At 40.4% G+C, this 21579-nt stretch overlaps 1 protein-coding gene across 4 annotated transcripts in view; it reads left to right on the forward strand.

The window, feature by feature from the left end:
• The window catches only part of LOC124802186 (helicase domino), a 436722-nt gene that overhangs the window by 238156 nt on the left and 176987 nt on the right, over positions 1 to 21579 (forward strand). For all 4 annotated transcript variants that reach the window (XM_047263133.1, XM_047263131.1, XM_047263130.1 and 1 more), the window contains one exon: positions 13294 to 13329. In XM_047263133.1, coding sequence (XP_047119089.1) covers positions 13294 to 13329 — 36 coding nt within the window. The remainder of the gene's footprint in view (positions 1 to 13293; positions 13330 to 21579) is intronic.

Genomic DNA, 21579 nt, shown 5'->3' on the forward strand with positions numbered 1-21579 from the left:
TTAGGAACATTACTATTAATCAGGATCCATATTTCCAAATCAAAAGAGCCCGATAAATTATGGCAATATTTGATTGATAGATAGATAGATAGGTATCCAGCGATCATAGGCTCTGCAGACCACGCGCTCATAGGCCCTGCAGACCACGCGCTCCTTCCACAAACTGCCTCCATTCCTTCCTGTTTAGTGCCCGGTTCCTCCAGGTGTCTTCAATCCCCAGGGATGATAGGTCCTTCATTGGGTCATCCATCCAGCACTGCCTTGGTTGTTCAATGAAGCGCCTGGTGTTTGATTTCCCCTCTAGTGCGTTCTTCGCCTGTCTTCCATCTGGCATATGGGTTACATGGCGCATCCACTGTATTCTTTTGCTATTTATCATCTGTAGGATAGTTGGTTGTCACATCAGAAGGTAGATTTCCTTGTTTTTCCTCCTCCTCCATTCTCTGTTATTTATAACTGGTCCCCATATCTTCCTCATTACTCTTCTTTCAAATATTAATAGTTTTTCCTTTTCTCGCTTAGTCATGCTCCATGTTTCTGAACTGTACATTACTGCTGGGCACATCACTGTGTTGTAGATTTTCATCTTAGTATTCCCTGAGATCGATTTAGAGCCAAGTGTCTCTCTGAGGGAATGCGTGCTTTCATTCCCACTGCTATTCTTTCCTTGATGTCCATTTTTATGTTGTTGTCTGTGCTAAACCAAGATCCCAAGTATTTGAACTGGTGTACTCTCTTGAACCTCTTGCCATCTATCTCAAGAAGTTCTTCCTGCTCTTGTCTTCTTCCTAATTGCACGAACTCTGTTTTGTCTAGATTCACTTTGAGCCCTACCTACTGTGCATAATGGTCCATTTTCTGGTACATTCCTTTCAACTCATGCTTTTATTCACTTAGTAGTACTATGTCATCTGCATATGCGAGACAATTGAATTTACCGTCCATCTGTACTCCAGCCCACTCCTGTTGCCTACACTCTTATTACTTTCTCTAAGATGACATTAAACAGAACACATGAGAGAGCATCCCCTTGTCTGAGTCCTGTCTCGATCTCAAATCTGTTGTGGCTCCTTGGAAACGTACTGCTGCCTTTGACCCTTCCATACATGCTTGCACAGGCTGGCAATATTTGATAAAGTACTTTTTTAATGTGGTATCTGAAGATTTCCAGTTTCTGCCAGATGTGCGTTGGAAAACCCATTAAAGACTTCTGCGACAGAATATAAGACTCTATTTTGAACACTAAACAGGCATACATAATCTGCAAGGTGCATTCAGAAAGAAATGAGCTAGAGGCTGTAAAATGGAAATCACTGGAAGGATCCTAATGTCATTGCCTCCAGAAGGAGGAGTTGTGCTCCCTGCGAGGTTGATAAGGTCTCGAAATTGCTGGTTGAGCACACACCTACATGACAACAGAGCAAATGCAAGCACACATCGGCCGACCCCCGTATTCAGTCGTGTTGAAAACAGAGAAATGGAGACTCCAAAAGAGGTGCAAAGGAATATAGTCATTTCTTGAAGCGAATGGAGAGTAGAGAACAGAAGTTCATCAGACAGTGCCACAAGTGTATGGAGAGCAGTACATGTCCATTGCAAGGACCAAGGTGTCGCACAAGCAGTTTAGGGTAGAATGGATGTCAACCAGTGATGCATGGTATGGAACACCACACTGCATTGCCGATGCCTTTGTCCAGAAGGTGGAAATCCTCATTATTCGAGACCAGCATGTTACAGAATCGACCATTGCCACAGAAGTCAGTGTGAGCATTGGGAATCTTTGTGCCATCATTAAAGACAGATGAAATCTGTACAGAGTGTGGGCCCAGTAGATACCAGTACAGGAAGCATGTCGAATGGGACACACTAATATCTGCAGTGCTCTGTTGAGAGAAGGAATGTGTTCCTGTCACAAGTGGTCGCTGGGGGTGAGACACGGTGTCATCATGTAAGCATGTTCAGTCACCACCATCCAAAAATCCAATTTCATCCACACAGGTGTAGGAAAATTATGCTCAACTGCTTTGGCTGAAAGGTCCTCCTCCTTATCAACTTCCTGCAGCATGGTACTCACAAACCTTGATCGGCCTTCACAAATTGATTATTGAAACAACCACAGCTGCTCTGCTGCTGGGTCATTCTGCTCGCAACACAATTCAAGGCCTCATACTGCAAACACAGTCGAGGAGCTGATGCAGACATTCAAATGGTAGTTCCTCAGCCTCCCCAAATACAGTTTGGCCTTGTCTCCATGCAATTATGCCATTTCTGGTGGGCCAAAGAATGCTCTGAGAGGCAGACAATTCACCTTGGACAAGGACATCAAGTAGTATGTTTAGAAATCATTCAGAATGCAGCCCCAGAAATTTTACAACACAACCATGACAGTCTTTTTGTCACAGTGGGGAAGGTGCCCCCATTGAACACGATCTCACACCCTTGACACAAGTTTTGATTTGGTATACGCTGTGGCACCGCCAGGGACCATTCAGAACCATTTGACGAAATTTGAATGTGGTACTTTGCAAATAAGGATGTTTATGCTTTTTCATTCCACTTCCACCCTCCTGTGGCTTGTGTTCAATGGGGTGTAACATTGACATGCACATCAGTGGAATGGCAAAGGGTCCCTCTAAGAACCTCCCTACCCAAGTTCAGCAACAGCCTTGGTGCCACTGGACATTTTAAAAATGTCCCTGCACGAACATATTCATTTACTGACTCTTACCAGTAAGTGGGACAGGCAACCTGCTTCGCACCAGCACCTGTTGGCCACATGCGAAATCAGAGGGGTGCTGAAGAAGTTGTCTGTCTGACTGCCATGTAAGAGATTGGTAGATGGATGTTTCGGTATAGAAACATTTTTTAAGTGCCCAAAGAAAGTGCACAGGTAGCACATATAGTGTTGCTGAACTGGGGGTCTTAGAGGGACCCTTTGCTGAATACACGTGCCCCAGAATGGCACGAAAAAGATTGGAGCAGACACCCTTTTTTGTTTCAGGTCATATTGAGATGTCATCGAGTGGTTGTGGTTCCACCCTGTATACCAAAACAAAACTTGTGTCACACTACACTCTGAAGGGTGAGACGTTCAGTGAGATTGGAGTTCCATGGTGTCCTTAGAAAAGTGTTGAATCACCTTGGGGTTTGTTACCAGTCAACTTTACACTGCAAACTGTCATTTTTGAGTGCAAAATGCATGAAAATGAACACCCCAATGGGAATGGGTGGTTTCACTGATGTCCTGTATCCCACCTCCTGAGGCCTTTTTGTATCTGTTCTGAGTGGTGATGTGTCTGAAATGTTTTCCTCGTCCATCCATAAGAAACCTGCATGATTTCAACACAAGACCTCATGATTCTGATCTCTGTCGCAGAGGCATCTAACAGTGGAGTAAAATGTGGGTAAGAGGAGACTGACAGCCTCCTCATCATGTGACATATCCGCAGTGGCATTGTGCAGAATTGTTGTGAACTTTGGTGCCAATGTGACATCATGAAACCATCGTACATCTCACATGAACTTCTGAACTCTGACACTTTTTTGCATGTGGTGACACCATGCCCTTTTTTTGCATGTGTTGACACCATGCTGTTTGAAGTATCAGTGCGTCCAGGGATGACATCACAGGGCACCATGCTTTGCACAATTACAAAGGAAGGTTATAGGCACCTTTGAGACAAATTTCATACTTCTGGGTCACAATGGGACATAATTTTAGTGTTTTCAAAATACTGACTCTTTAAGTGTGTTGTGCAGTGTAGTAGAATCACCAGCAGGCATCACAGTTTTGGATGAGTCTTCAATTCACATTCAATCAGAATCAGATTATGAAATTTGCAACTATTGTAAGACTTCTTTGTCATCAAATTTTTGTCTACCCATTATTTTCTCAGGTAATTCATTCTTTTTCATATTGTGCCTGCAAGTTCATACTCATCTTCTTTTCTGTCTTGTCCAGTGATGGCTTAAGAAACCTAACCAGATTTCAATTATATTTATACATTTTTTCCTCCTTACTACATAACCTTTCCTATACTGTAATATTTGTTGCAGATTACATAATTGTGTTCAGATGGTATCAGACTTTTGACTGCTTAGATTTCTAGCTGATGAAAGTTATAAATGTGCTGATATCTTGTAATTTTTAGAGCCTTGTTGTTTTGCAGTTTGAGGATCTTAAGCGTAACAGTGCCTGAGTGTTTTTAATTGAGGAAAACTTCAATAGGCTCATCAGTATTTCTTTTTGGGTAATGTATATTTCATAAATGAGTAATGTTGTCAAGTCTGTGTGATCCCTATGATACTAGAGTGTCATTGAAGACACTTGTACCTTACCAGCCATTCCCATTGTTGTATGGAAAGAGCAACTGTTAGTAAGCCTCTGCATAAGTTTTTTTTTATTTTTTTATTTTATTTTATTTTATTTTTTTTTATTAAAAAAAACCTGGTCATTATTAGAGACCTTTTAGGGGAGGATCCATTTTGGAATGTCCCGTTTGTGTACTTGTCAAATAATTTTCTTGTAATGTCTTCCACTGCAATTTATGAAGTACTTCTGTGTTCTTATCATGCTGATAAAGCAAACCTTTGATAAATCATACAGATCATCTTTGAATCTCTTGTATTTCCCTTACATCAGACAAAATTGGTGAGAGCCCCAGATTGAAGAACAATACTCATTATTATTAATGATCTTAATACACTTAGAGTTGTACCAGGTGATGTTGCTTTTACTTTGTACAAATATCTTCCCATTGAAAAAAAAAAATTATTTGGTTTTGTTTATTACGAAGTTTTTACTTCAGTCACATATGTAGCCTTACATTCTGTCTGCATATTTTGTGTTTGTTAGGCAGCAGGATGACAGGCTTTCCAGAAATCAGGAAACATGACTGTGATTGACAAACAAACATGTAATTATGTCAATAACCTGGATGTATTTTCGTCATACTTTCTTAACAGTGTTTTGTGGACACACATGGTATTACAGTGAATTAAATACAAATGAGATGAGGAATTAAAATAAGAGTATAAAGTTTCTAGAGGACTGTACAAGAGTTGAAACATCAGACTACAAAAGATATTAGTGGAGACAATTTACTTACAGTGGTGTATAGCCTTTTTGTATTGACTTACGAAAAACTTTTAATTTACAATAGTAGTAATGCTGTTCACATTAAATGCAAGAAGCCTACACCAATTAATTTAATCAGTCATGAGTTTCAAGTTTATTTTACTGGGCAGTTACAAATGACTAAGCTGCACAAAAAATACTGGATAAATTTTGAGACATGACTTCAGGCATATAGCCTTAAAGACATCCACTGGGACCCATGTATGCAAGAAATTATACTTACACATACTCTTCGAACAACTGCGCACAATGCTTGGCAGACGATATTTCATAATAATATTAGTTCTGGTGTATGGTGGAGTATATTTAGCAATAATATGATGTACAGTACCGTTGTTTTCTGTACAATATGATAAAAGTGAATCTCTGTCTGCCTCCACACACATCATAATCAGTCTTACCATGTATTCAGGGTACTTTTGCAAAATGTGCTTAAAGACAATAGAATAGGTCTACAGATTGCCTGAGATATTGATGATCTATATTTACCTAACAGCATTTTGCAAGCTGAATAGCAATTTCCTTGCAACAGTTTTCATGTAATTTTCCTGAGAATCTCAATAGCACTTTCATATCAAGTAAAACAACCAGCTACTTCTTCAAAAATATTTTTGTAAAGTCGCTCAATACCTTCAAGTCCGAGATAGTGAAGATCAAACACTCAAGGGAGGCCACACACATCTACCAACAGGCATATCCCATCCATGCAGTTGATTTTGCTAATACATATGTTCCACTTAGATCAAACACTCAAAGGAGGCCACACACATCTACCAACAGGCATATCCCATCCATGCAGTTGATTTTGCTAATACGTATGTTCCACTTCACAGTTAATTGCTATATATTTAATCAATGTGACAGAACTCAAGAAATTTATCACTATTGTAATGTGATATGGACATATAATCCAAAGACCATTCAAAACTGAGGGTTGCTCAGTGAGCATAAGAGAGATAAATATTGAACATTAATAGGTTGGACAGAAAAACCAATAAATGGATCAGGAAACAAACTGGAGTGAAAACTGTGATTATGAGTATAATGAAAATTAATAGGTGGCAGGTGAGGAATTTAGTCAATTGAATAGATGAGACGCAGTGGCTAGCACACAGGACTCGCATTCAGGAGGACGACGGTTCAATCCCGCGTCCAGCCATCCTGATTTAGGTTTTCCGCGATTTCTCTAAATCGCTCCAGGCAAATGCTGGGATGGTTCCTTTGAAAGGGCGCAGCCGACTTCTTTCCCTAATCTGATGAGACCGATGACCTTGCTGTCTGGTCCCCCCCCCCCCCCCTCCAAAAAAAACAACCCAACCCAATAGATGGGCCAAGAAAGTTCATAGCTAATTTCCACAACATGAGGAAAGACTGACACTGGACATTATAAAACATTCCTGGAGCAATGTGGATGTGTATAACAGAAATTGTGAATGCTTGCAGAAGTCAACAGGAGGCCTTTATCCAGCAGTGGATGTCAGATAATCACCTAACATTTATCCATTTGTAAGGTGAGCTACCATCTGCTGTACCAAATGGAAACTTTGTGTGGGTTTCTCAGCTACAATACTTTGTTATAAACTATATTGTTGCCAGTGAATATGGATTGTGTCATTCTGGCATGATATATCATTATATAACCGAGAAGATGAATGATCCTATCACACTTCTTTGGACCATCTCTTGACTAAGTTTAGCCTCTTTTAAAACCCACAACACCCAGTTCAGTATAGAACAGTGCAGAACTTGTTAGTAGTAACTGGATGGAGTAGTTAATTCTTGCTAGCAAAGTTATGTTATTTAGTACTTATGCTTATGTAAAACATTTGTCATCAGGAAGCAGAAGTTTAGCTTTCAGTTCATCAAGCTAAAAATGTGGTGCACTGCTGCATGTATGACAATATTGTGTGTCATAACTTTGAGATTGAGATGAAGTTTTAGCTTTCTGAGCAAATAACTGGGTTTTAAGCTGTGACAGGATGAATAAAGAAAGGGAAATGTCAAGAAAGATGAAGTTGACTGTAGAAAGATGAAGTTGCCATAACCACATATCAAAATGTACTGGTATGAAGTTATTCGTTCTGAAAGCTAAAGGTAGCATTGTGTTCTTCGTATCATTATGTCCTGCAGTTTTGGAAAATTGAATTATTTCATGTGCCAGTTTTATTTGTATTGAACATCAGATGTTACAGATATTACAATAACAAAGTTGTAGGAGTTAAACCACCAAGAAAAACAGTCCACCATATCTGCCTCTTGTTCCCTGTCCACCTTGTATTTACGCTTTGTACCTACAGCAGTCCACTAAAATTAGGTTTTGTACTGAATATCTAAAATGAGAGATATTGGATAATGTACTCACTGGTGTAATTATGCCACCACCTGTCTATGCATTACAAAGTTCATCTAACAGCATTCATATATAGATTTCATGAAGATAGTTGTAAATGATAGGAATTACACTAATTCGAAAAATATCTATAAGTTTTCTTCCAAAGATCGATATCTGTGGAGACCTGAAAACCTGCCTCATTCATTGTGAATTTAAATTGTCTGGAGCCTGAACAGTATGCAGTTAGTTGTGGAAGTACATCATCACTATATTCCTTCTGCAGTATTTGTAAAGATGGCAAAAGATAAAAACTACACACTGATCACAACAAACTGTCCCTATTTAGAATGCAAGCACAGTTTACTCATCACATTTTGTTCTGACCCTCCACCTGATGCTTCGTTAGATATTGTTGGCTGTTTACTACCAAGCTCATTTGATCATTCTTTCAAAGAAATGTTACTCTCTGCAGTTCATGTGTTGCACAGGAGGTAAAACTGATAAATTCATACTATTTATTGAAAATGTTGGAAAAGATAGATTGCCACTTTCCATAAAAAGGTCATGTCATGTTGCAGACAGGCTCTATTAAAAGACACTCACACATAGCTTTTGGCCACAGCCTTCGTCAGTGCAAATGACACACACATACACGCGCACACACACGCACACGCACAAAAGCAAGCACACCTCACACATGCACGACCGCAACTCCAGCATCTCGGCCCAGAATGCAACATCATGTGGGATGCAAGTAGCGATCTGAAGGGGGGTGGGGAAGCAGAAGGGATAGTAGTGTGCAGTTGGGGAGAGAGACAAACATTGCCTGGAGGAGTGTGCAGGGACTAGACTGCCAACAGGTGCAGTGTCAAGAAGTTGTGTGGCAGGGAGGTGGGGAAAAAGGAGCAAAAAAGTAGAGGACTGGGGAAAGATGGACAGATGCATTAGCAGGGGATGCAAATATACAGGGTGGAAGATGATAATGGGGAGGAGATAATAGGACAGATGGGGGCGGAAACTGCTGGATAGAGGGTGTGGGGACAGTCCCTCTGTCCTATTATCTCCTCCCCATTCTCATCTCCCAACTTGTTTATTTGCAGTCCTCCGCTAACGCATCCACTGATCTTTCCTCGGTCCTCTCCTTTTTCTGCTCCCCCCCCCCCTCCCCCCCCCCTCCCCTCCCTGCCTCACAACTTCCTGACACTGTGCCTGTTGGCAGTCTGGTCCTTGCACGCTCCACCAGACAATGTTTGTCTCTCTCCCCACCCCTACACTACTATGTCTTCTCCTTCTCCACCCCCTCCAGATTGCTGCTTGCATCCCACATGATGTTGCATTTCAAACCGAAATGCTGGAGTTGGTGGTCGTGCGTGCCTGAGCTGTGCTTGCTTTTTCTTGTGTGTGTGTTCCTATGGCTGACAGTACACTCGCTACAGGCAACAGTTTTTTAAAGACAGAAGCAGGCTGTGTTGCCCCATGGTATCTTGTTTCACAGTTGTCATCCTGTTCCTTCACCAATACACACATCAAAAAAAGTTTTTCATCACCCCGCTTCCCAGAACTCCTGAAGACAGACATTGACTGAGGATATTGTATCACAGACACAGTCCCTTTGACTGTTCAGAGATGTCACTAAACTTGCACAAAGATGTAAACAACCATGCTTGAGCAGCGCCTATTATACGGAGGGGGTCCGACAGCTGATCAGTTTCAGTCATTCCACCAAGGAGGAGATACATGGCTCATGTTGTCTGTAGTTCAACCATGCCTAGACAGTCAATATCATGGTTTGATTGTGTCCGCATTGTTACTTTATGCCAGGAAGGGCTCTCAACAAGTATTGAGGAGTCTAAGAGTGAACCAAAGCAATGTTGTTTGGACATGGAGGAGATACAGAGAGACAGGAACTGTTGACGACATGCCTTGCTCAGGCCACCCAAGAGTTACTATTGCAGTGGGTGACGGCTACCTATGGATTATGGCTTGGAGGAAACCTGACAGCAATGCCACCGTGTTGAATAATGCTTTTTGTGCAGCCATAGGACTTCGTGTTACAACTCAAACTGTGCGCAGTAGGCTGCATGATGGACAACTTCACTCCCGATATCCATGGTGAGGTCCATCTTTGCAACCAGGACACCATGCAGCACGGTACAGATGGGCCCAACAACATGCCAAAAGGACTGCTCAGGATTGGCATCGCATTCTCTTCACCTATGAGTGTTGCATATGCCTTCAACTAGACAATCGTCGGAGACGTGTTTCGAGGCAACCTGGTCAGGCTGAAGGCCTTAGACACACTGTCCACCAAATGCAGCAAGGTGGAGGTTTCCTGATGTTTTGGGGTGGCATTATATTGGGCCACCATATGCTACTGGTGTTCATAGAAAGCGCCGTAATGGCTGACAATACGTAAATGCCATCCTCTGGCTGATATTGCAGCCATATCAGCAGCATATTGGTGAAGCATTCATCTTGATACGTGACCCACCAACCACTCTGAGGGATCTACCGAATCACCGTTGAGGAGTGGGACAATCTGGAACAACAGTGCCTTGATGAACTTGTGGATAGTATGCCACGACAAATACAGGTATGCATCAATGCAAGAGGACGTGCTACTGGCTATTAGAGGTATCGATGTGTACAGCAATCTGGACCACCACCTCCGAACGTCTCACTGTATGGTGGTACAACATGCAATGTGTGGTTTTTCATGAGCAATAAAAAGGGCAGAAATGATGTTTATGTTGATCTCTATTCCAATTTTCTGTACAGGTTCTGGAACTCTCGGAACCCAGGTGATGCAAAACTTTTTTTATGTGTGTATTAGCTGTTGAGATTTAACAACAAATCATCTATGATTTATTTGTTTATGGTTTTTGGTTCAGGTCTTTAAATTATTTATTACTAATCCAAAACTTTTAATTGATTTATTATTGGATATCTATATTTGTACAGATCATAACATGATTTTTCCCTCAGCCAAAACTTTATGTATGTGGAAAAATCCAAATCACATTTTACACAAATTTCCCCTCATAAGTCAACCAGCGAAGGTAGTTTGGCTTGGTTTTACAAAAGAAGGCAATTTATACAATCTCCAATAGATCTGTAAGTAATTAACCTCTGTAGCATTCAAACCAACAAGGCGAATGACCTTGTTTCTATATAGAATGTATTGCAAGACTAAGTAAACTTTCTGCAAAGGCTTAAACTGCAAAAATGAATAATTAAGTGAGCTTGATTGCAAAGCAGGAGAAGAAAGAAGACAAGAAAGAAAACGAGAATATAAAGAAAGCAAATAGAGAAAAAGTAATACTTGTGCATAAATCGAACAATGGAAAATCCAGGATGGAATGTAACAGATTATGAAAAAGAAAGTTGCTACTCACCATATAGCGGAAATGCTGAGTTGCAGATACGTACAACAAAAAGATTGCCACAAATAAAGCTTTCAGCCAGTAAGGCCTTCGTCAGAACTAGACCACACACACACACACACACACACACACACACACACACACACAACTGCAGTTCAGACAACTGAAACCTTACTGGCTAAAAGCTTTATTTGTGACAGGCTGATTGTTGTGCCTACCTGCAACTCAATATCTCTGCTATATGGTGAATAGCAACATTCCTTTTCATAGTATTACTACTTGTGCATAGGGTCATCTATTTTTGTAGCAGTACATCTGTGGTAATAGTATAAATTGTGAAACTGTTTTCTTATTTTTTTGTAGGGAATTATGTAATCCTGTATGAGATCTCATCATTAGCCTTCATTTCATTTTTACTGTAAGCTGAAGATGTTTCGTGTTTCAGAAATTTGTAAGTTCTTCACTATTGCAATATTGGTTTTTGGGGTTAAATTCACCACTGATCTGCATCATGTGTGTCATGCCCCAGCACCCCCGCAAAAAAAGACTATGTCAAAAGTTTTAAAAACATATATTGTTGGAAAGATTATGGAAATTATGAGCATAAGTTACTTGTACTACTGTTCCATCCAATAATTCTTTTGTGTGTGTAAATCATCATGATGAAAATTGAAACTAACAACGTTTTTAGCATTTCCATGTGCTCCGCAACTGTTTGAAAAGATATAAGTGAAAGTGTGGTATATTTAAAATTAATGATGTCATAATAATATTGTTGTCTCAAGACTGTATAACTAACTACATTACAATTATTGTTTGGGTATATGTTTCAACATATTTGAATTTGCACATTCTATAAGAAAGAGGCTAAAAATAGCTTTCTAATAAAGGTCCAACATAGTTGCAATGGATGGGGCAGCCAAGTCAAGTGCACATTTACATTCCTAGTCTGCAAAAGCTGAAATACAGGAAACTGCAGAGGTTGTTGGTATAGCTTGGATTTTAGCATAGGATGGATGATAGCATAACTTTGATGCATCATGGACTACTTACAGAGCATTTTTATAAACATCTAGATTCCATCTGCATACAGTTACAAATTTGTGGAGTAACTTTAAAGAATTTATCAATAATGGGGCAGCAGATGTTCAGGAGACTGAGCCTTTAAGTGTTTATTGCTCAATGAGCATGTTTTCTTTTGAATTTTTTAGCTAGGCATAATTTCTATTTCTTTTCCAAAAATGTTCATAAAATATCCTTCATTCATTTTATGAAGTAGTATTAGTTTGTTTTCTATATTGTGCACTGTGTTTCTCTTGTATGAACTGAGCTGCAAAAGTGGAGTTATTTCATAAGTTCATTCTTTCTAGTTCCATGTGTTCTTTGTAGTGTGTTTTAAAGTTTCTTCTTGCTTGTCCAATGTAGCTGGCTGTGCAATCAGAATAGTCAATTTTATGTATGCCACTGTTACAGTATAAGTTTTGTATTATATTAATATCATGCATAAAAAGACTTAATAGTGAAGTTGAGATTTATATGAAATGTTTTTTTGAGAAGTTTAGTAAGTTTGTATGAGACTTGACAAGAAATATTTATTTTTAATTTTTTTTTATTTTGGAAATGGTAGAAACAGATTAATTATGGAGTAACCTTCAGAATGTAGAAAAATATGATTCAATATCTATGAGGGATGCAGATCAGAACATTATCAGAATGTTGTTATGTTCCACAAAAACATGATTCCGTGAATCCTTCAATTTTTCTCCAAGACTTGATTGTCAATCATCTGACTTAACATGTAGTGGCTATATTGTGAACATCTTCACTGCTAGTCTTTAAACAACCCATATTTTGAGGAAAGTATCTTATCACTGGTGTCACAATTTCTTTTTTAATATTTCTACTCTTGCTATCAAAAACACACACTCAGTTAACAATCATGGTTAACACTTAACAATTAGACAGACTTGTTGGCCAGTATACTTACCATCAGGAGTAAATGTCGTACTGCCAACTGACACCAAAAAAGTAGATACACTATCGTAGCTCTTGTAACTGATAATTCCTTCCTCAACAGAGAGAGAGGAATAGATTGGGGCAAAGTTGAAAAACAAAGACAGATCATTCAGACCCCAAGAGCAGAAGATCTGCTTAGTGTTGTCACATACAACTTTCATATTTTGTGGGAAGAAAAAACATGTTACACTGAAATCAGGGAGGCTCATGGCAGTAACAGAGGTTTTTAGATCACTAGTGAAAGTTCTCTCTCAGAAATTAGTTGTAACATAAACTTTGTTTAACCTCAGGAGCCTTTCTCCTAAAAATGGTGAATGTATATCCAATGGTAGATACTTGTACTTAAATCAAAAGTTTACTATTTTTTGAAAGATGATTATGGTTTTTTTTTATTTTTCCTCTTATCTCTCTTGTAATCATTACAGGTTATGGGTTCCACACAGCTGAAAGAACAGTTAATGGTGAGTAGCGATTGTAACTTCCTTGCATTGGATGTAATCATTTTTGGATTATGTGGTGAACATTTTGAATTTCAATTTTGTTACATAAAATCGTAGATATGAAACTAAAACTATGAAGAAAATTCTTAAAAATTATTGTCAATTCTAAATTAGGTTACAACAAATTCTTGGTTGTTCTGAGGAACGATGTTGGTTTTTGGCAATGAACAACAAGTAGACAAAGAGTTGGCAATGTTTATGTAATGAAATGTGGCAATAAGCTTTTTAATGTCTCACAGTCTTCGACTGTTTTCTGCACATTTCAAATTTGGAACATTAAATTGTTACAGGTCCGTTCTTGCAAGCACTTGAAGATCTTGCAAACTGTCAGGTCTGTTTAGTGTTAATGGGAGTTGCTTTCTGTGCCCAAATTGGTTTCTTAAAATTTATGGGAATCCAAATGAGTGTTTATGTGACTGTTTTACTGTTTTTCTTGTTGTTTGATAATTTTGTGCACATTAGCAAGGTTGTTTTCCTTAATATATTGCTTAAAAATACAGAAGGAATATATTTCCATTTTTATTGACATGTTTATATCTAATTAAGATTCAGTTATTTAAATAAGTGACAAATCTATTAAACATTGAACTTTGCAAAGAATTAACACTTGTCGGCTGGAGTCTGTCTTACCAAATATATTATTCTAGCTAAAAAATATGACTGCTGAAAATTATGTTGTTTAAAAAATGAGCATTAAAAATAATAAAATATGAACATTAAAAATGATGAAATTCAAGTTTCATAACAGTTTCAAGAGTGGTGGTTTTGTTGCTATAATTTCATAAAATATACAATAATGGAACGAAATTTGTTTCCTATACGCAGAACTTAGTACCTTGCGAAGAAACCCCTGAAGCAGAAGGTGTGCCCTTGCTATTTTCCAATCCTTGAAATGATTTACCCAGCATTTATGTACTGTTAGTGCAAAGGAATCCAATCAATCAGAAAAATATACTTCACAAATGAAGAGCTTTTGTTTGCTGTTGTAAGTGACCCAAAATCTTTTAGCAAGCTCTCGTATACTTCCCATTATCTAGTATGGAATATCTTCAGTCAAATGGGTATTTTATTCAGGGTTATTGCTTTCAAAATTCCCTATCACGTTGTGCCGCATTTGTATGTGGTCATCGAGATGAATGGAGATTTAAGAAAGACCGATATTTAGGTTTTTCTGTTTTTCATCTTCCAACATTATTCAGAGGTTTAAAACAAGTAACCATTACCCACTGTTCGCAGCTCCCTGTCATACCATTAAAATGTGTAATGGACATCTACTCTGCAGGTCACACCAAAGTTCCTAGCAGAGGGTTCTTTGGGCCATCTTCAAACTACACTCCTGGAAATGGAAAAAAGAACACATTGACACCGGTGTGTCAGACCCACCATACTTGCTCCAGACACTGCGAGAGGGCTGTACAAGCAATGATCACACGCACGGCACAGCGGACACACCAGGAACCGCGGTGTTGGCCGTCGAATGGCGCTACCTGCGCAGCATTTGTGCACCGCCGCCGTCATTGTCAGCCAGTTTGCCGTGGCATACGGAGCTCCATCGCAGTCTTTAACACTGGTAGCATGCCGCGACAGCGTGGACGTGAACCGTATGTGCAGTTGACGGACTTTGAGCGAGGGCGTATAGTGGGCATGCGGGAGGCCAGGTGGACGTATCGCCGAATTGCTCAACACGTGGGGCGTGAGGTCTCCACAGTACATCAATGTTGTCGCCAGTGGTCGGCGGAAGGTGCACGTGCCCGTCGACCTGGGACCGGACCGCAGCGACGCACGGATGCACGCCAAGACCGTAGGATCCTACGCAGTGCCGTAGGGGACCGCACCGCCACTTCCCAGCAAATTAGGGACACTGTTGCTCCTGGGGTATCGGCGAGGACCATTCGCAACCGTCTCCATGAAGCTGGGCTACGGTCCCGCACACCGTTAGGCCGTCTTCCGCTCACGCCCCAACATCGTGCAGCCCGCCTCCAGTGGTGTCGCGACGGGCGTGAATGGAGGGACGAATGGAGACGTGTCGTCTTCAGCGATGAGAGTCGCTTCTGCCTTGTGCCAATGATGGTCGTATGCGTGTTTGGCGCCGTGCAGGTGAGCGCCACAATCAGGACTGCATACGACCGAGGCACACTGGGCCAACACCCGGCATCATGGTGCGGGGAGCGATCTCCTACACTGGCCGTACACCACTGGTGATCGTCGAGGGGACACTGAATAGTGCACGGTACATCCAAACCGTCATCGAACCCATCGTTCTACCATTCCTAGACCGGCAAGGGAACTTGCTGTTCCAACAGGACAATGCACGTCCGCATGTATCCCGTGCCACCCAACGTGCTCTAGAAGGTGTAAGTCAACTACCCTGGCCAGCAAGATCTCCGGATCTGTCCCCCATTGAGCATGTTTGGGACTGGATGAAGCGTCGTCTCACGCGGTCTGCACGTCCAGCACGAACGCTGGTCCAACTGAGGCGCCAGGTGGAAATGGCATGGCAAGCCGTTCCACAGGACTACATCCAGCATCTCTACGATCGTCTCCATGGGAGAATAGCAGCCTGCATTGCTGCGAAAGGTGGATATACACTGTACTAGTGCCGACATTGTGCATGCTCTGTTGCCTGTGTCTATGTACCTGTGGTTCTGTCAGTGTGAACATGTGATGTATCTGACCCCAGGAATGTGTCAATAAAGTTTCCCCTTCCTGGGACAATGAATTCACGGTGTTCTTATTTCAATTTCCAGGAGTGTATTTCGCCGTTCCACTCTCTAACAGTGTATGGAAAAAATGAACACTAAAATCTTTTTTGTATGAGCTCTGATTTCTCTTATTTCATTACAGTGGTCATTCCTCTGTGTGTAGGTTAGTGACAAAAAATATTTTTGCATTCAGAGGAACAAGTTGGTGATTGAAATTTCGTGAAAAGATCCCTGTGCAACAAACAATGACTTTGTTTTAATGATTGCCTCTCTAATTTGCTTGTCATATCCATGACACTCTCTCTCCTATTTCATGAATACAAAACAGGTTGCCCTTCTATGGACTTTTCTGATGTAAGGTCCCCATACCAGGCAAGCAGAGGATGGATAAGGGTAGTGTAGGCAATAGTGGATTTGTTACAGCTTTTGTGTCTTCTGCCAATAAAATTCAGTCTTTAGTTTGCCTTCCCCACAACATTATCTATGTGACTGTTCCAATTTAATGTTTGTAATTGTAATTACTAGGTATTTGGTTGAATTGACACCCTTCAGATTTGTGTGTTTTATTGTGTAACAAAAAATTAATGGATTTCTTTTCGTATTCATGTGGATGACTTCACACTTCTCCTTATTCAGAGACAACGGCTACTTTTCGCACCATACAGAGAAGTGTCCAAGTCATTTTGCAATTGGTTTGATCTCCTGACGCCTGCGTTAGATGGTACATTATGGCATCATCTGAAAAAAATCTAAGAAGGCTGCTCAGATTATCTCCTAAACCATATGTGTAAATTGTAATGTAACTGGATAGATAAAGAAACCTATCCACTAAGCAGTGGCAGGAGAACACTCTTATAAAAAGGTATTAGAGTTTGCTAGATTTCTGAGCTAGTGGCTCAAAGGGCAGGCGAGGTTTAGGAAAACGGGTAGAATTCGGAAAAGTCACCCAGAACCCTGGTTCAGGAGAGACTTATTGGATGGGATGAGAAGGAAAGCAAGTCTCCCCTGACCATGAATTCTGGGTGACTTTTCCAAACTCTACCCCTTTTCCTAAACTTCAACATTTCATTTCCTTCACCCCTCTTCTTTCCCCTTCAGCCCTTCTGCCTGAAGAAAGAGCCTAAGACTTGCATATTTAATACCTTTTATATGTGTGTTCTCCTGCCAAGTGGTGAGTAGATTTTTTTTTTTTTTTTTTTTAATATACAGCTACATTATATTTTCAAAAATTTATTATTTTTGTTAATGTATATACCGGTAGATTAGGAACAGCAGAGGACATATAACACTTCCTTGGGAAATGCCAGATGTCACTTCTGTTCTACTCTATGATTTTCCGTCAGTTACTACATACTGTGACCTTACTGAGAGGAAAACACGAGTCCAGTCCCCCAACTGAAATGGTACTCCATAAACACACAATTTGATTAGAAGTCTCTTGTGAGGAATGATGTCAAAAGACTTACGGAAATGTAGAAATAGTGGAATCAATCTGAGATCCCCTGTTGATAGCAGTTGTTGCATCATGTGAATAAAGAGACAGTTGAATCTGTGTTGACAGTGTGTCAATGGCCATTTGCTCTCATAATGTTCAAACACAGTATATGTTCCAAAATTCTACCGCAAATCAACATCAGTGAAATAAGTCTGTAATTCATCGTATTACCCCTATTTCCTTTCCTGAGTATTGGTGCAACCTGTGCAACTTTTCATTTTTTTTTTTTTTTTTTTTATATATATATATATATATAGATCTTTCATCGAGTGAGTGGTTGTATGCAGCAGCTGGGAAAGGGGCTGTAGTATCATCATAGTCTGAAAGAAACACAATTGGCTTACACTCTGAACTAGAAGAGTTCTCTTTATTAAGGAACTTCATTACATCAGTGATATCTACTCCTAAATTACTATGTTGTCAGCTGTTCTTGATTTGGATTCTACAATATTTACTTTGTCTTCTTTGGTGAAGAAATTTCAGAAAACCATGTTCTGTATCTCCACTTTAGTGGCGCTGTCATTGGTAACATTATCATAGGTATCACACATTGAAGGTATTAATTGTGTCTTCCCACTGGTGTACTTTGCATATGACCAGAATCTCTTTTGACTTTATGCCATATTTCGAGACAGAGTTTCATTGTAAACGAAATGTTCATGTGGCTAGGTCCTCCCGTCGGGTAGACCACTGTGGTGACTTGTGTGTAGATGAGGATGAAACAATGATGGAGTGACACAACACCCAGACCCCACCCTGAGAAAATCTCCAACCCAGCTGGGAATCGAATCTGGCCCCCTCGCGTGGAATTCTGCTGCACTAATCATTCAGCTATTGAGGAGGACAGTTTCATTGTGGAAATTATGAAAAGCTTGTAGCACTGAAGTTTGCACTAGATTTTGAGCTTCAATAAAACATTGCCAATATTGGAAATTTTGTATTGCTTTTAACTTAACGTGCTTCAATGCCTCGGTGACAATGTTTTGACCTGTTTTTTGTACTGTGGGGGATCAGTACCATCTTTTATTAATTTATTGGGTATTAATCTCTCAATTGTCACCGATACTATTTCTTTGAATCTAAGCCACATTTGGTCTGCACTTACATAGGTAGTTGGGAAGGAAAGGAACCTGTCTCTGAAGAAGGCACCAAACAAATTTTTTAAATAGATATATTTTGCTTTCATTTTTAGTGGATTTTGATGCTTTGGTAGTCTGTCTCGCTACAATAACCCTGTGGTCACTAATCCCTGTATCCGTCATGATGCTCACTATTTGGTGCTAAGAGTTCAAGTATTTTTTGCATTCATTTTCACTTCGATTTGTCTCCTGATTCATTTGCTGAAAATATTTTTTGAGAAAGCAGTTAGTAAGATATCAGACAGTGTTTTATACCTGCCACCAGCTTTGAGTGTGTATTTTTGCCAATGCCACCAGCTTTAAATGTGGTTTTTCACCAACATGACAAGGGTAGATTGAAGCCACTGCCAACTATAATTGTGTGAATGGAGTACCGATTTTAGATGATACTCAAGTTCTCATTGAATCTTCTGGCAAATCTATCATCTGGATCAGGGAGTCAGAAAAAGCAACCAACTTTTAATTTATTTTGGTTGTCACATATAACCTGTACCCGCACGGACTCACAGGAACTATGTATCTCAATTTTGTTACATGATAAAATACTTCTAATAACAACAAACATGCCCACCATCAACTGTGTTTCATCAATCCTTTCTGGACACCATTACGTACCCTGCGAAAATTTCAGCTGAACTTATCACTGGCTTTAGCCAGCCTTTGGTACCTGTAACTATCTGTATGTCAGTGCTTTCTGTTAGCTAATACAGCTGTGGTTCTTTCCCAGCACAGCTGTGACAATTCATGACTACAATACTGATTGTCCCTAGCTCTACTCTCTTCCTGTGTTTGTCATGCTCCCTTTTTGAGACTGAAGCCCTTTCTGTACTTTCTTGAGACCCTTTGACCTAAAAATCTACTCAGTCCATTCCACTCAGACTCGACTACCCATGTAGCTACCTTGTGTGTATGATGGTGTCCTAACCTATTTAACATGGAATCCGAAATCCCACCACCCTATGGCACAAGTCAACAAATCTGCAACCTACATAGTCGCAGAACTGTCTGAACCTCTGATTCAGATGTTCCACTCAGCTCTGTACCAAGGGTCCTCAATTAGTTCTGTCGACGATGCTGCAGATGGTGAGCTCAGCCTTCATCTCGCAAGCAAGACCGGCAATCCTTACCTCTTCAGCTAGCCACCTGAATCCAGTAAGAATCTCTTCCGATCCAAAGTGATACACATTGTTAGTACTGACACGAGCCACCACCTGCAGTTGGCTACACCCTATGCTCATCGTGAGAGGTTATTTTTAATAAACTTGTTGTAGCTGCAAGGTATCTGTAATGGTATCTTGGCAATAAAAATGACAAGGACAAATTACTAAGTCCAGGACATGAAATTAATGAGGTATTTATTCAAACTGTATAAGATACTAAGCCTCTCCTCCAACCTGAAATGCCTTCACGAATGAATGGCAAGCCAAAAATGTAAAGACAGTGAAGTAATCCACTTTTCCCCAGCATGAAGTAAAGTTACAGGCCATCTATTAAGACATAAGGGACTCCTGAACACAATCGTCGAGGGATATGTCAAGGGGAAAAAGACCAAGAGGAAGACCACGACTGAGGTACATGGATCAAATCGTGAAAGATGTGGGATGTAACACCAATAAAGAAATGAAGAGAAAAGCTGAAAGTCGCACAGAATGGAGACAAGCTGCCTTGTAGCTGTTGCAAACCAATCCTTGGATTGACCACTACAGAAGAAGAAGAAGAAGAAGAAGTCTCTGTCTATGTGCCCCTGACGAACAGAGCTAGCAATGAAACACCTAGGTCCCCGATGGCTTTGCTGCTGACAACATAGTGCCCATCCAACTCTGCCCCGCAGCTCCAACTGCTGCTTCTCTGCCAAATGGCTGGTTTGAACTTTCCCGACTGAGTCCGCTGTTGTTCTCAAGGCTTCTGTCCCCTGAATATTGACCTCCTCCTCCTCCTCCAGCCTCTTCTGCCTGGCATTACCCTAAGGTGCATGGAAGAAGAGAGATGCTCAGATTTTTGTTGTTGGCTGATGAGGTAATGTTAATACTTTGATATTGTACAGAGATCGAATTGCCACTCCAAAAGTTGGCAAAGCAAGTCAATACCACAGGCATTAGCAAGGGCCCATTGCAATTTGCAACAAAGGATGGGAGGCACCCCTGAAGACCGTGGGCCCCCTCTCAGCACAGCAGCACCCTGAAGCTTAGTCAGTATAGTGTTAAGCTAGCAGGTACTCTGCTCAGCTCGAGACCAAGCTACAGTAGTCAACATTATCGTCTAAGACCAATGTGATAGCTAAAGTTTCTAATGGAATTGTTGGACATTGTACCTGAAGAGAACAGTTTGTTAATTAGTGCATCAGTTGATGCTTTGCAAGTCCATGACAGCTGTAAATTATCAAGTACTCTTGTGATAAAGAAGAGTGTCAAAGTTAAATAAATCTTTTATTCATTTATGTAATAAAGCGAACAAGTATTTCATGTGTTCTCATTTGATGAGCCATCTCTGAGAGCAGTCATAAGACTCAACAGTTGTGGCTAGCTGAAAATAGTTTCGCTTGGTCGCAACAAATACCAATCTACCTATATTGGCCACATTATGGAGTCCCCTTTATGACCTGTTGTTCCTTCTCTTCCCTCATCTTAAGTTTTCTATTGCATGTAGAATGCTGGCTCAGTTTCTTTAACTATACTACACTCATCATGCTCTATCAGCTCTTGTAAATCAACAGCTGGTCACCCTATACAAGACATATGTGGGCCTACTAATGACTCCACTGTTTGACAGTCATTTTAGTACATCTTTCTTATGGTGACTGACTACAGGCCCTGCTTCCCCGGACTCTGGCAACAATTCACTACACCACCTAAGCCCAGTATCTAACTTTTTGGTA

The sequence above is a fragment of the Schistocerca piceifrons genome, chromosome 1 (assembly GCF_021461385.2).
Source record: "Schistocerca piceifrons isolate TAMUIC-IGC-003096 chromosome 1, iqSchPice1.1, whole genome shotgun sequence".
In the NCBI taxonomy this organism is placed as follows: Eukaryota; Metazoa; Arthropoda; class Insecta; order Orthoptera; family Acrididae; genus Schistocerca; species Schistocerca piceifrons.